The following is a 16,224-nucleotide window of genomic DNA, read 5'->3' as shown; positions in this document are numbered from 1 at the left end:
ATATGTACATTTAGAATTATTTACTAAGTCACTGGGCGTATCACTGGTAACTGTAAAGAACGAGTCTGATAACGGCGGCATTTCACACTTCCAGCATAACCATGTGCGGGAACTGTTCTTTATTTTTCTGAATTCAGACACTGAGACTTTTGCGCAGGTTCTATGGCCTTTTAGCAAGCAATTATTACAGTGGACAAATAATTGGTTACTCCTACCACTATTTCCGCAAATTGTGCACTGTTGTAGACCCAGGTTTAGTTCGATGTCCCCACTTAGGGCAAGTGCCAAGCACAGCAGTGGCTGATTATCTACAGGCAGTCTGACAACACCGCTCCCGTCCCTTCGCCGAGGCCAACCTATGGCTGCCATCCCCAGACTTTCAGCACTGCACCACGGCAAACCGTTAAGAGTACATTCTTCACTCATCAATAGTTTTTCCAATAGAATTATGTTTTCCAGGTATCCAGGAGGGTTATCTGAAGCGACTGTAGCACTTTTGGAGTATTGCACTGCACTCTTTACCACCAAAAATATAATAATACTGCGCATAACACTCAGCGTCACTTCTGCACACGCCGCCATCTTGACGCCGCTTTTCAGTGGCCGATTATCGAACTAACGTGCTACAGTGCGGACTGGTGGCGAAGGAGAGAATGTGTAGCCGTGCGCAGTGGAACCTTGTGTGTGAATATAGAACGGTGTAGGGTGAGAATATGAGAAACTAAGAGAGAGAGCGCGAACCGTGTAAGTGTGTAACCGTGTACTTGTGTAAGTTGTAAGCTCGGCTATCGTGTGTGTGTACATCTGTAATTGTAGTGCTTAGTTAATAAATCTTAGAAATAGGATGCTACCAGGTTCTGTACTCATTTATTTACTTATTTACCCCGCCAACACGTTACAATATTACCAAAGCTGATCCCTGGTAGTGTTATCATGTTAGAGAAGGCACATTATCACAGTGTAAAATTAGAAGAGATCCCAAACAAATCCTGGAAGAAAGCTGAAATAATTTCCTGGCTGAGAAGTAAAATGTAACAAGCAGCAAAAGACTTGTTAAAACCTAACTGCTGGTATTGGTGACAACTCACAGATCTCGGTTCGAGAAATACGTAATAAATGACTTAGCTGAACCAGCGGGCCACACTTTACTCAGAATGCCCCTATATCACTGTGAATTAAACTCAATAGAGATAGATGGTGTGGAGGCAGATCAAACATTACTACATTCGTTTCAAACTTTGTGATGTGCACAAACATCTTGACACAGCATTTTGTGACGTGACAGCTGATCAATGGTGATCCTATATCCAGCATGTGGAGTGCAAAGTGAAAACAACAGAGGACCTGGAAAGTGTCATAGATAACTGTAGTTGAAAAGTGGTTATCAATTTAGGAGAGGATTCTAATGATGTAATTGACAGCAAATCGTCCGATGTACAGGGAATTTAGCCTCTTGTAAGTTCGGTTTAATGAAATAATAAATGTCACGTAGGTAGGCATACTTTCTCTGCAAATAACCTTACTCCTTGTGGGTGGGGTTAACTTCCAATAAGTAACCAGGGGAACCTGACCCCTAAAGAGCGCGTCCCCAGGTGGCGGATAGGGGGCCCCTACAGTATATAGGGCTGGTTGAAATAACCAATACAACCCGCGGACCAACAGGTAGCCCAATTCCTGGGGGTTTTAAAATACTGGGACACCCTCTCTCCAGGGGTCATAAATATGGAGGGCCCTTGCCCTGGGTTAAGGGTGAAGACCTCAACGGCATCTACGGCGGAAAAGATGGACTTCACCGGGCGAGTTGGCCGTGCGCGTAGAGGCGCGCGGCTGTGAGCTTGCATCCGGGAGATAGTAGGTTCGAATCCCACTATCGGCAGCCCTGAAGATGGTTTTCCGTGGTTTCCCATTTTCACACCAGGCAAATGCTGGGGCTGTACCTTATCTAAGGCCACGGCCGCTTCCTTCCAACTCCTAGGCCTTTCCCATCCCATCGTCGCCATAAGACCTATCTGTGTCGGTGCGACGTAAAGCCCCTAGCAAAAAAAAAAAAAAAAGATGGACTTCGGTACGGCGGAGATGGCGGAAGAGGCAACCCATCCTTCTGGGGTGTACAGATGGAACCTACTGCCTTGTAGGACGAGGAAGGCATCCTCAAAGGCTAAGGAAGTGAACCCTGAAAGAAAATCCTCTTATGCGTTAGGCCTAGCAAGTCAGCAGGAGAGTATTGTATACAGTTGCTTTCAATAAGAAAAAGAGCCTTGGAAAGAATATTATAGACCGGACTGACACGTCCTCTCAGACAATTGTAAAGTATGATGACCATAAGGCTGATGATATACAATGTTCTGAAAGCAAACCCCAAATAAAAAAGAGAGCTAAATACCGAATTGGAACTATGAACATTCTATCATTAACTGGAAAGTTAGAAGAACTCCTAGACATGATGGATAGAAGAAAAATATCAGTATTGGGATTAAGTGAGACCAAATGGAAAGGGATTGGAAGCAAGACACTTCGTGGAGGTTATAAATTATACTGGAGTGGACAGGAGAAGGTAGTGAAAACTGGGGTTGGATTCTTAATTAACGAAAGGACTGATGCTACAGCTGAAGTTATCTGCAAAAGTGATAGAATCATTAAAATGTTCATGAAATTGGAGAACACTAAGTACACCATCATACAAGTGTATGCCCCACAGACAGGCTGCAGTGAGGAAGACAAAGAGAAATTTCGGCAAGACCTGGAAGATACAGTTAATGAGGAAAATGTTATTATTATTGGAGATCTAAATGCGCAAGTTGGGGTAGACAGACTTGGGTATGAGAACATCATTGGTCCACATGGATTTGGACAAAGGAACCCAGAAGGAGAACAACTATTAGATCTGTGCAGAAGAAATGATCTTATAATCAAAAATACATTCTTCAAACAAAGAGACAGTCACAGAATAACAAGGTACAGTTGGGATGGCCAGTATAGAACATTGATTGACTACGTAATCACAAATAAAGATGGTGGCAGATACATCACAGATGTAAAAGTCATCCCTAGTGAAAGCATGGACAGTGACCACAGATTGTTGGTAGTAGACTTCAAACATAAGGCAAATGAAACGCAGAAACTTATTACGAAAAAACCAAGGGTTAAAACTTGGAAGTTGCAAGAAGTCCAAATAAAGGAAGAATACAAACTAAGGATTCAAAAGAGTTTGCCGAAGTCTGAAGTAACCAGCGTTAATGAAGAATGGAAGGCCTTCAAAGACACCTTTGTGGGAGAAGCCAAAAACCTATGTGGAGTTACAAGTTCTATCAAAAGAAAGAAGGAGACACCATGGTGGAATGATAGAGTGAAAACAGCAGTGAAAGAAAGAAACCAAATAAAGAAGGCACTGGACAAGGAAAAACAAAAACAGGGACAAGAACGAAATGAACAAGAAATACAAAGACTTCAAGGAGTATACAGGAACAAGAAACTTGCTGTAAAGAACATTGTAAGGGAAGAAAAAGATAAGAAATGGAATGAGTTTGCAGAAAAACTGGAAGACGACAGTAGAGGAAATATGAAATTGCTATACAGAGTAGTGAAAAACAAGCGAAGGGATCAAGAGACCATAAAAGCAATAGAACGTGATGATGGAACTCTGGCACAAGAAGAGGGAGAAATTAAACAAGAACTCAAGATCTATTTCGAAAAGCTGCTGAATGGAGATACAGAAAACATAACAACGGATAGAGGAGAGCCAAGTCGAGGAACCACAACTGAACCACCAATTACATGGCTTGAGGTTGAAAATGCGCTCAAGAGCATGAAGAAAGGAAAGGCAGTGGGCATAGATGAACTAAGTGCAGATATGCTGAAAGCAGCGGGAGTTCCAGGAATCCAATGGCTCTATAGACTGCTCAACAAGATATGGGGGGAAAATACTATTCCTGAGGACTGGAAGATGGGCACCATTGTACCTCTGTTCAAGAAAGGAAGCCGACGAAAATGTACTAATTACCGTGGTATCACACTACTGTCTCATGTCCTGAAAATATTGGAAAAAATAATAGAGACCAGACTCAGAGATATTGTTGAACCAATTTTGGAAGAAGAGCAGTATGGTTTCAGACCAGGAAGGTCAACTACAGACCTTATATTTGCAATTAGGATGCTAATGGAAAAATACTGGGAGAAGAACAAGCCTTTATTTCTAATATTTTTGGACATTGAGAAAGCATACGATAGTGTACCAAGGGAAAGAATTTGGCAATGCATGAAAGAACTTCAAGTGCGAGACAGCCTCATAGACAAAGTGAAAATGTTGTATAGTGGGAACAGAAGCTGTATTCAAGTAGGATGTTGTTTGTCGGTCTGGTTTGAAACAAAGAGAGGAGTGCAGCACGGCAGCTCATTGTCACCACTTCTATTTATTATTGTAATGGATGTAGTAATGAAATCTATTAAAAGGAAAGAACATGGAGATATCAAAGCCTTCACATTTGCAGATGATGTTGCGATCTGGAGTGACTCAGAAGAGGAATTGGGAGAGAGAATACAAAGCTGGAATGAGGAGTTTAAGAAATATGGTTTAAACATCAGCAAGACCAAGACGGTGGTGATGAAAGTGTATGGGGAAGGAGCAGAACCAATAGTCATGTTAAATGAAGCTCAACTGGACAGCGTTCCAGTTTTCAAATACTTGGGTAGCGTTATATCAAATGACAACCTAGCAAAACATGAGGTGAACAATCGAATCAATAAGGCAGCACAATTTTACCACCAGGTAAGACACCTGCTGTGGGATGAGCAAATACCCATGAAAACAAAAATGACATTGTACAAGTCCTATTATACACCAATCCTTACATACAGTCTCGAAACCACAACACTGACCAATACAGATAATTCCAAACTTCAGGCAGCTGAAATGAAATTCCTACGCACTATGATCCAGAAAACCAGGAAAGACAAGATTAGGAATGAGAAAATTAGAGAAGAAGTAGGAATAGATGATTCTCTCCTCAATAAGATTCAGATATCAAGACTGAAGTGGTTTGGTCACATGAAGAGGATGCCAGTAAACAGAACTGCAAGGAAGGAATTTGCAGAAAGGTAGAAGGAAGACGACCCGTGGGAAGGCCACGAAGGAAATGGATAGATTTAGTTAAGGGCGATGTACTGCTGAGAGGTCATGATTGGGACAAGTTGGTGGAGGAAGAATAGTACAAGGACAGGATGAGATGGAGGAGGCTCATATACCACACCCAGGAAACTGGAGATGGTTTAGGATGATGATTATGATGAGGTAGGCATACTTTCTAATTTTCATGGCAAATATATTTTATAGCAATGGTGTATTTTTGTCACCGTATCTCAAATATGTTCATATGTCTACATCCATTAATTTTCATTTATGTTCATACTGACGTAAAGAACAGGCAGCGAGACACATTGATAAGTGGAGTGATGCAAATGTTTGTTTATGTCTCTTTATTGTTTATGTCTACTTTATTCTTTTGTTGGAAATACTTTACATCTGTGATCAATGTTAAAATATAAAACACATGGATACTACATCAACTACAAGCATGCTTTCGGTATTGACAGAGAAACAGACAGACTATACATACAAACAAGCATATAAAAAAAATTTTGAACAATTGGTCTTACTCGCAGACGTAAGATCCCTTGGGTATGGGTCGCAGAGTAATAACACCCCAACCTTTGGTGCGAGTGCGAAAGAGCTGGAATCGTGCAGTTGGTCCATTTTGTACAACTCTATTGAGACATGTAACACGGTTGCAGTTACAACCTTGATTACATTCAAACAGCATTGGCGGATCTGCAGATAAATAAGAGCCATAGGTATTAAACTTAATTATACAAAGCTGAATAAATGAGCAACTACCATATATGATAGAAACATTTTTTAAAATACAAACCTGCATAGTTGAACTCTGGCAGCAAACGACCTTCGCGATCGTACCAGCACTGTATGCTGACATTAGCACACATACAGCAAGAAGACTGGCATCTGTCAACACATCGACATGATTGCAATGAAGTGATGGTGCGGTCAACAGCCAAATTGGATGTGTAGCAATTCTCACTTATATACAAATAATCCCGTGGCTCATCTTCATTATCCACCGTATTGACACACTGGATGGGATTGACTTCCTTACCTTTAGAGATGTCACTGAAACAGTCAAATGTCAAATTACTGGTACAAAATTCCATGAGAGAGAGAGCACACTTCCACAATATGCAGCAGTAGAAAGAAAGTTATAGCATAACAAATAAAACATTGTGTTTTCACTCCTTAACAATTATAGAACAAGTTGTGCAGATTAACTTTTAAGGTGAGTCATGACTGAAATTTTTATTTTCTACAATTAACCACTTATCAAAACCAAATTTAAAAAGCACATATTAATAAGATACAGTTCTACACAAAATTTGGAACTAATTAGTTAACTGGTTGCAAAGTTATTGACAAATAATTTTTATTTTTGTATGTTCCATGGAAAATACTCCTTGCAGCACAATTTTCATTCTTCTGGGCTATAATTTGGCAGGCTTGTCAAAAATACTCATATATTATAACCTTGCAATGGTCTCTAGGTCGAGTATGAAGGAACCATTCAAAGTTATAATAAAAATAGATCAACAGAAACTGTGCATAAGTACACGTCCAGCAGGAATACGTCCAACTACGTACGTAAACCGAGATGACTTGATCATTTAAGAGGAATTTAATGGAATGAAATCAGGAGAAATTCATAAGCTCAGAACCCCGTTGTATTCGGATGGTTGAGTTAAGGAAACATGAGTTGGGATACGAATAGAGACCAGCAAATAAAAGATTACATCAACAGCTGTGAAGAAGTCAAATCTCATATGTAACATTCAGATCTAGGAATGTCACGCGGCAGAAGCCATGGAACGGTTTGGAATAGTGCAAGTTTAATCATCAAGAAGGCGCATGCGGAGTAATGGACTGTATGCATAAAGAACATGAATGAATGGCAGAGCGTGTTCCTTTGCGTATTTCCTTGAATGAAGAGAGCGACTGTGTTAGACAAAATGTTCCTCAAATGTCAAAAACAGATGTAAGGGAGATTATAGCATAGTAGGAATCATAAAATGTGAACCGAAGTATTATTGTAATATTATAAAATAAAGATTTTGTTTTTATGACAATGAATGAATAAAACCTCGAAGAAGGCTGACCAAAGAACAGCTCGGGAACATGTTGAAAAGGAATTGATGAGATTATAAAGAATTTAAAGATATAAGGTTTTAAGAGCTCAATAACAGGTTAAACAACGTTAATATACGAAAGGCGAGTGTTGTAAAAAAAAAATGAGATAATTTAAAATCTATTTGGCACTGTATGAATATCGTTTGTACGAGTTTCAGGGTGGAAGAACGATGAACCTCGTTATTATTATGATGAATCCAATCAAGGCAGAAATGTGGGCCTTAGTCAAGACTGGTATCTTGATGGGTCTAAGTTCAGATGGAATAACCACAATGATATGGAAATGTCCATGGCTACAGCAACCAAAAGGATGGGATGAACGCCAGTCGTCAAATGATAAGAACCCAAGCATTGTCTTCCTTTATTCTGTCTGTAGAGAGCCTATAGTAGTATTAGATTTATTACCATATGATTCAGGTGACCTAAATAGTATACAGCTTGAGTAACCTAACGTGATTGTCATTGTGTATCTGTCAGAGAGTGATAACCTGATCATTGGTAAGAGTAACAATTCGGTTTGTCGTGAATGTCAGGTGATGAAGGCATACAAGTGTGGTAATATTTTATGGAATTTCCTGATGGAAAAGGCGAACATCTTGGTGGAATGATGAAGTGAGAGCAGCCTGTAAACGTAAAAAGAAGGCTTATCAGAAATGGCTCCAAACAAGGGCCAAGGCAGACAGGGATTGGTACGTAGATGAAAGAAACAGAGCGAAACAAATAGTTGTTGAATCCAAAAAGAAGTCATGGGAAGATTTTGGTAATAACCTGGAAAGGCTAGGTCAAGCAGCAGGGAAACCTTTCTGGACAGTAATAAAGAATCTTAGGAAGGGAGGGTAAAAGGAAATGAACAGTGTTTTGAGTAATTCAGGTGAACTCATAATAGATGCCAGGGAATCACTGGAGAGGTGGAGGGAATATTTTGAACATCTTCTCAATGTAAAAGGAAATCATCATGGTGGTGATGCAAACAGCCAAGCTCATGGGGAGGAGGAAAATGATGTTGGTGAAATTATGCTTGAGGAAGTGGAAAGGATAGTAAATAAACTCCATTGTCACAAGGCAGCAGGAATAGATGAAATTAGACCTGAAATGGTGAAGTACAGTGGGAAGGCAGGGATGAAATGGCTCCATAGAGTAGTAAAATTAGCGTGGAGTGTTGGTAAGGTACCTTCAGATTGGACAAAAGCAGTAATTGCACCTATCTATAAGCAAGGGAACAGGAAGGATTGCAACAACTATCGAGGTATCTCATTGATTAGTATACCAGGCAAAGTATTCACTGGCATCCTGGAAGGGAGGATGCGATCAGTCGTTGAGAGGAAGTTGGATGAAAACCAGTGTGGTTTCAGACCACAGAGAGGCTGTCAGGATCAGATTTTCAGTATGCGCCAGGTAATTGAAAAATGCTACGAGAGGAATAGACAGTTGTGTTTATGTTTTGTAGATCTAGAGAAAGCATATGACAGGGTAACGAGGGAAAAGATGTTCGCCATACTGGGGGACTATGGAATTAAAGGTAGATTATTAAAATCAATCAAAGGCATTTATGTTGACAATTGGGCTTCAGTGAGAATTGATGGTAGAATGAGTTCTTGGTTCAGGGTACTTACAGGAGTTAGACAAGGCTGTAATCTTTCACCTTTGCTGTTCGTAGTTTACATGGATCATCTGCTGAAAGGTATAAAATGGCAGGGAGGGATTCAGTTACGTGGAAATGTAGTAGGTAGTTTGGCCTATGCTGACGACTTGGTCTTAATAGCAGACTGTGCCGAAAGCCTGCAGTCTAATATCTTGGAACTTGAAAATAGGTGCAATGAGTATGGTATGAAAATTAGCCTCTCGAAGACTAAATTGACGTCAGTAGGTAAGAAATTCAACAGAATCGAATGTCAGATTGGTGATACAAAGCTAGAACAGGTCGATAATTTCAAGTATTTAGGTTGTGTGCTCTCCCAGGATGGTAATATAGTAAGAGAGATTGAATCAAGGTGTAGTAAAGCAAATGCAGTGAGCTCGCAGTTGCGATCAGCAGTATTCTGTAAGAAGGAAGTCAGCTCCCAGACGAAACTATCTTTACATCGGTCTGTTTTCAGACCAACTTTGCTTTACGGGAGCGAAAGCTGGGTGGACTCGGGATATCTTATTCATAAGTTAGAAGTAACAGACATGAAAGTAGCGAGAATGATTGCTGGTACAAACAGGTGGGAACAATGGCAGGAGGGTACTCGGAATGAGGAGATAAAGGCTAATTTAGGAATGAACTCGATGGATGAAGCTGTACGCATAAACCGGCTTCGGTGGTGGGGTCATGTGAGGCGAATGGAGGAGGATAGGTTACCTAGGAGAATAATGGACTCTGTTATGGAGGGTAAGAGAAGTAGAGAGAGGCCAAGACGATGATGGTTAGACTCGGTTTCTAACGATTTAAAGATAAGGGGTATAGAACTAAATGAGGCCACAACACTAGTTGCAAATCGAGCATTGTGGCGACGTTTAGTAAATTCTCAGAGGCTTGCAGACTGAACGCTGAAAGGCATAACAGTCTATAATGATAATGTATGCATGTATGTTCCTGATACTGTCTGAATGTTTGTAAGAGTCTATTCATAAATAAGGTAATATTGAGTGCTGCGTATGCAATTCTAATGAGAAATTATACGTATGATATAGATGTTGATTCCCATAGGAAATCTGAAATATTCGTTCCGAATGAGTAAATTTATAATACCAATATAAATGGTCCGTTATTGGACATTATAAATTTTCCAGCTGACTCATTCCTGGTTGCCAGCGTTTCGCCCTCGTGTGCTAGGCTGGGCTCATCAGTTGGTACCCAGCACACCTACCAAGACGCTGGCTAGTGCATATCACGGAGGCCACCGCATAGGCTAATTGCAGCCACCGGCAGTGCCAATGCACTATGAGAGACTTTGTCTCATTATCAAAAATTGATGCCTGCTTGGCCATCAGATGATATAGATGTTGATTCCCATAGGGAACCTGAACCAAATGATGAGCCCAACTTAGCACACTGGGGCGAAACGCTAACAACAAGGAACGACTTCACTGGAAAATTTATAACGTCCAATAACGGACCAACTTGGTATTATAAATTTACTCATTCCGGACAAATATTTCAGGTTCAGTATGGAAATCAACATCCATCTAAACCAGCAGTTGTTAACTCTTAACTTAATTTTAATGTTAGATACTGAAATTAAGTAAGAATGTGATACACCTCAAGATATGGCAGAGTACATCACTGATTTCAGAGGATAGTTTATATTTTTTCGCATCTAGTTAAATTTCGGAGAGGCTATTCTTGTGTAAATTTTTTGTGAGGAGGTTATCATTTCTCTATATGCGTTTGAAATATGTTTTCATGATTCATACACGGTTAGGTAAGGTGACACCATTTGAAGAAGAAAACTGAAATGTTTGCCACAGAAGCCTCTGGAGTAATACCATATTTCTCCAAATCCACGACAACGTTTATTTCTCAGAATCTCGTGTGAAAAATCAAGGGTCATTTAGCCTTCGCGGCAAGCAGTAATGAACACCACTGGCAACTATCGCAGTAACCATGCCTTTTGTTTTCACAACCCCCGCGCGCAAATACAAAACTTGTTGACAATAAATGGACCGCTTCTTTACCATACATCGCTAGCCGCAGCGACCAGTTGGACAGTGCCGATGCGTAACGTCACAGGATCTCGGGTAATAGTGAAGAAGAAATGACATTCTATTATCCTCTACAAAAACGATTCTCAAATCTGTAGAATGGCAAGAAAATACGCGAGCCTTCGAATTCTTAGAAAGTCCACGGCTACTCAATAGCAGAGGTGTAATGCGTCTACTGTAAATGATGATTAGTAAAATTAAGTTTTATAGACAGCAGGAATATTTTCTTGATGGATTATCGTATTGTACAGACACGTGGAACAGGTACTGCTGGCAAATTTTCAACGGGTTCTCGTCGATGTTTTGCCAATTTTAAGTTAATGGCTATTAAACACTTGGAAATGTATTATAATAATAATAATAATAATAATAATAATAATAATAATAATAATAATAATAATAATAATAATAATAATAATAATAATAATAATAATAATCAAATCAGGAAACAAAGCTTATACACTAATCAATGCACATGCACCAACAAACAATTACAATCAAAAAGACCCACAGAAGGTAGATGACTTCTGGGAATTACTAGAAGAAACTACAGCCAAAGTTCCAAAACATCATGTCAAAATTCTGCTGGGGGACTTCAATGCACAAATTGGCAAAGAGAAGAAATTTAGGACCACTGTAGGACTTTACCCTGCTCACAAAAGAACCAATAAAAATGGAGAACGTTTAATTGGCTTCTGCGAGAATTTCGATCTAAAATTGATGTCAACCCATTTCCTGGCACTTCCACAAAAGAAAATGACATGGAGATCCCCGAACATGCATTTAGGAGAATTTCAACTAGACCATGTGGCTATTTCCAAGAAAAACCAAAAAGAAATTATGAACGTTAAAGTCAAAAAGGGAATTATTGACCCTGACCACCACCTATCTCTTGTTAAAGTAAAGTTTCAACCCAACAGGAAGAAAACCAAAACAATCAGAAACCCAAGAATCGACCCTGAATTTCTGAGACAGAACTCAGACAATTTCCTTGCGAATATCTCCAACGATGCTCCTTCAAACTGGCTAGAACTCAAGGAAACACTCTTGAAAGCTTCACAAAACATCAGCAATCCCCCAAGGAAACGCAAACACAGGTGGTGGAATGACACCTGTGACAAGGCCATAGAAGTCAGAATTAGGTCCTGGCTAAACTGGAGTTCCCATAAAACTGATCAAAATCGTGATGAATTCTTCAAAACACAGAAACAAACCTCAAAAATCATCAGATCTGAAAAACGAAAATATGATCAAAACAGACTGGTAGAAATAGAAGAAGATTTCAAGAAAAACAATACACGGAACTTCTACAGAACATTCAGAGAAGAATTATCCAATTACCAGGCACCTAGTCTCTGTTTCAAACGTACAGATGGGACTTTGGAAACAAGTAATAAGGGAAATTGTGAACTCCTAGCAAACAATTCCATGGACCTTTTAAACTGTGAATCTCCAAAGGAACAATTCACCTATGAAAAACCAACACCTAATCCAGATTCAGAACCCCCCACATTACAACAAGTCAAACAAATAATCAGAGATTTAAAAGACAACAAAGCACCAGGAGAAGATGGAATAATCGCTGAAATGTTGAAAATTGGTGGTGACAAACTGGCCCAGAGTATTCAAAAAATCTTACAGGACATTTGGTTTTCTGAAGAAATTCCGGAGGATTGGAAATGTGCATTGATTCACCCGCTTCACAAGAAAGGAGACAAATCAGATATTAATAACTACAGAGGAATTTCTCTCCTCTCACTCGTATATAAAATCTTCTCTAAAGCTCTACTTAATAGATTAGAGAAACAAACAGACCACCTGATCGGAGATTATCAGGCTGGATTCCGAAAAGGGAGATCCTGCGCAGAACAAATCCTAAACCTAAAAACTATACTACAGATTCGCAAAACCAAACAAACAGTAATCACCTTTGTTGACTTCAAAAAAGCGTATGATTCCATAGATCGGCAGACCCTGTTCAACATACTAGAGGAATTTCAAGTCGACAGGAAAACGAGGGAATTGATTAAACAAACTCTGACCAACACAACATCAAAAGTTAAGTTCTTGGGAGAAATTTCTGAACCGTTCGAAATCAGAACTGGCGTCCGACAGGGAGATGGACTATCCCCACTACTATTCAATTTAGTTTTGGAAAAAGTGATTCGTGAATGAAGAAAAGAAACTAAAGGTATAAACATTGGCAGACTTCTTAAAGACAAAATTCACCTTGACTGCTTAGCTTTCGCAGATGACCTTGCGATCCTTTCGAACAACAGACAAGAAGCAATCCAATCCATAGAAAAATTGAATGAAATAGCCGCAAAAACCGGACTTCAAATTTCATTTGAAAAGACGCAGTTTATGGAAGGAACTAAATCAAGATTCGACAATCAACCATTAATCACCAATTGTGGAATAATTTCCCAAGTAGACAAATTCAAGTATCTAGGTGAAATTATTCAGCCAGCAGGGTTAAATCAGGAAGCTAACAAAGAAAGAACTGCTAAACTGCAAAGGGCTTACAAAATCACATGGAACAGATACAACAAAAGATGTATATCAAAAAATGCAAAATTACGACACTACAATACAGTCATCAAACCAGAGGCACTTTATGCATCTGAAACACTGATCATTGGCGGCAGGTCACAAATGAAAAGCATTGAGAAACAAGAGAGGAAAATTCTCAGAAAAATCCTAGGACCAAAGTTCGAAAATGGAATTTGGATGAAAAAGAAACCACACGAAATTTTTCAATTCACAGAAAAAATCACAGATACCATCAGAAAGAGACGACTAAAATTCTACGGACACCTACACAGAATGGATAACAACAGGCTGACAAAGAAAATTCTAAATCTAGCTCTAACCCTGAAAATCCGCAACAATTGGTTAGCAGAAATTCATGAAGATCTACAAGAAATGGGTATTGAAGACGAAACCATTCAAGATAGAATGAAATTTAGAAGCTTAGTAAACAAACATAAATTTGCAGAGAAACCAACAAGAAAAAATACAGGCTGGACAGAAACACGCAGAAAGGAACACAGTGAAAAAATGAAGAGATATTGGGAAGAAAAGAAGAAGAAACATTGTGCAAAATAAGTTCAAACGCGCCCCACAGCTGGGCACAACGAATCAAAAAATAATAATAATAGTTCAGCCACAAAAAAAGTACGGCATAGGCCTAACTACAGCCAATATTCGGCGTTATCGTGAAGACAAAGATAGCTTAAAAATGCATTCAGTGGCAAACAATAAGGACGCTTTAAACAACTGAAGATGAAATTGCGAGGTATGTGCACAAAAAATGCAAGGGCAGAATTGCCATACCGGGGCACAATAAACTCGTTCACTGACCTTCAAAGTCTGTGATTAGGCCTAATACATCCCTAACCCCTGACGTTGGCCGAACCCGGCAAGCGAAACATGCGTGTAGTGGCAGCCAATTATTATATCTGACGCTGAGTGAATGTAAGTTTTATAGCAAGCAGGAATATTTTCATGATGGATCCTCGTATTGTAGAGACACGTAATACAGGTATTGCCGGCATATTTTCAACGGGTTCTCTTCAATACTATGATGCCAAGTTTAAGTTAATGGTTATTAAAGCCGCTGATATAAAGAATAATTGTACAGCCGCAAAAAAAAAATACGACATAACAAATAGTCTAAAAATGTGTAGTGTATAAGAAAGGCATTTATATGATTTTACAAAGCACTTTTTAAGCCTGATTTAAATTTTCTGAAGGAAAAAGTGAGGGTCATCTTGGATTCGGAGAAATACGGAAATATAACTTTTCAGAATGAAATTAAACATACACTTTCATGTAGTGTCGGATTTTGAAAAACAAACAAGTAAGCCGTAGTGTGGATATTATCCGCAAAAACGCACGTTTTGAACAAAGTGATTAACATTTCATACTGGTATGGGTGTTTTCACAACTTTTACAAAAAATCAGATATAACGACAATCCGCTATAGCAAGTAAATTTTTCGCTGTTGAGAATTCTCGCTGTAATGGACTTCTACTGTATTTTCAAATGAAAAAGGAAATTGTAATTTCTGACACAACATTCATAAGAAAATAGTTACAGGACAAAATCTGTTATTATTTCAATTGATTCCTAATGGCTGGCATCTCAGCTTAATGATGAGAAAAATAAATTGCAGAGACCTGATGAATGCCTAAAACAGTTTCTACTGGTGACCACAGGGATGTACGTAATAAAAACGTGGAAGTACAAAAGACTGAACAATTCCAAGAAAAAGAATACGAGCATGGAGGTTGATAGATAAGCATCAATGGGAAATACTTAACATCATCATCATCATCATCATCATCATCGTCGTCATTGTAGAGTTCCAGTTTCTCAGGTATTGTTATTGAGCCTCTTCCACTTCTTCCTATCCATATACAACTTCTTGTCATGTAAATCCTCTGGCAACTAGATCAACCTTGATCAGGTTTTAGGTCTTCGTGCAGGTCTTTTCCCCTCCACCTTTCTTCCCAAATTTATTCTGGCTGTTTTTGTCGGCTCCATCCTCATCACATGCCCGTACCACCGTAGTCTGGATGTGCCGATTCTGTCTAATAGGGATGTCTTTATTCTGGCACCTCCTCATTTCTTAACTTGTCCATCTTGGTCTTCTGGATGGTGGATCTAAGAAATTTCATCTCTGATACCTGCAGTCTTGATGAATCTCTTCTTGTGAGGGTGCACGCTTCAATACTGTCCCATTACGCTATCCCTTAAGTGGAAATTAATGAGATTGGAGTAAATGCGATTGCCGGCGGCGACATTAAACAGAATAAATAAGCTTACAATGTCACAGAAGACCAGACTGACATAATAGCAGAATACATAGGATCGCGAAGGCCGTGTAAAAAGACAAAGAAATGGGATCTGGATTATTGAAACGAGACAACAGTAAAAAGAAAAATGAACGACTTCTTGATCGGCACTTCTAATATACAGACGTACTTGAGCCAAGAGGATAAAATACTCTATTAAAATGCCGCAAGGGAAGAAGAAAATTGATCTACAAGGATATCAATAATATTAGTCTGTCAAGTTAACGATATCCAGTGAAGAATAAGAAGAGAGAATGTGTAACTTCATATAAATTGCAAAATTAAGATTGGGAGAAGACTAAAGCGCTATATGCGGATACAATCAACCCGCTCAGAGAAGAGAAAGAACAGAACTACACATTAACTTCACAATAGCCCATAAAATAAATCTACTGTAATCTACATCAATTTCATTAAACTGCAGAAATATTTAAG

At 39.1% G+C, this 16,224-nt stretch overlaps 1 protein-coding gene across 1 annotated transcript in view; it reads right to left on the bottom strand.

Annotated features, from left to right (window-relative positions):
• Nucleotides 1-16,224, bottom strand: part of G9a (histone-lysine N-methyltransferase G9a) — a 429,274-nt gene that overhangs the window by 182,955 nt on the left and 230,095 nt on the right. The window contains exons 13-14 of the mRNA XM_067137709.2: nucleotides 5,925-6,181; nucleotides 5,653-5,824 (exon numbers count right to left, since the gene is read on the bottom strand). Of these exons, the coding sequence (XP_066993810.2) occupies nucleotides 5,653-5,824; nucleotides 5,925-6,181 (429 nt within the window). The remainder of the gene's footprint in view (nucleotides 1-5,652; nucleotides 5,825-5,924; nucleotides 6,182-16,224) is intronic.

The sequence above is a fragment of the Anabrus simplex genome, chromosome 1 (genome assembly GCF_040414725.1).
Source record: "Anabrus simplex isolate iqAnaSimp1 chromosome 1, ASM4041472v1, whole genome shotgun sequence".
In the NCBI taxonomy this organism is placed as follows: domain Eukaryota; kingdom Metazoa; phylum Arthropoda; class Insecta; order Orthoptera; family Tettigoniidae; genus Anabrus; species Anabrus simplex.
The sequence above is the reverse complement of the archived record's forward strand: the minus strand, read 5'-3'. Positions and strand labels throughout refer to the sequence as shown.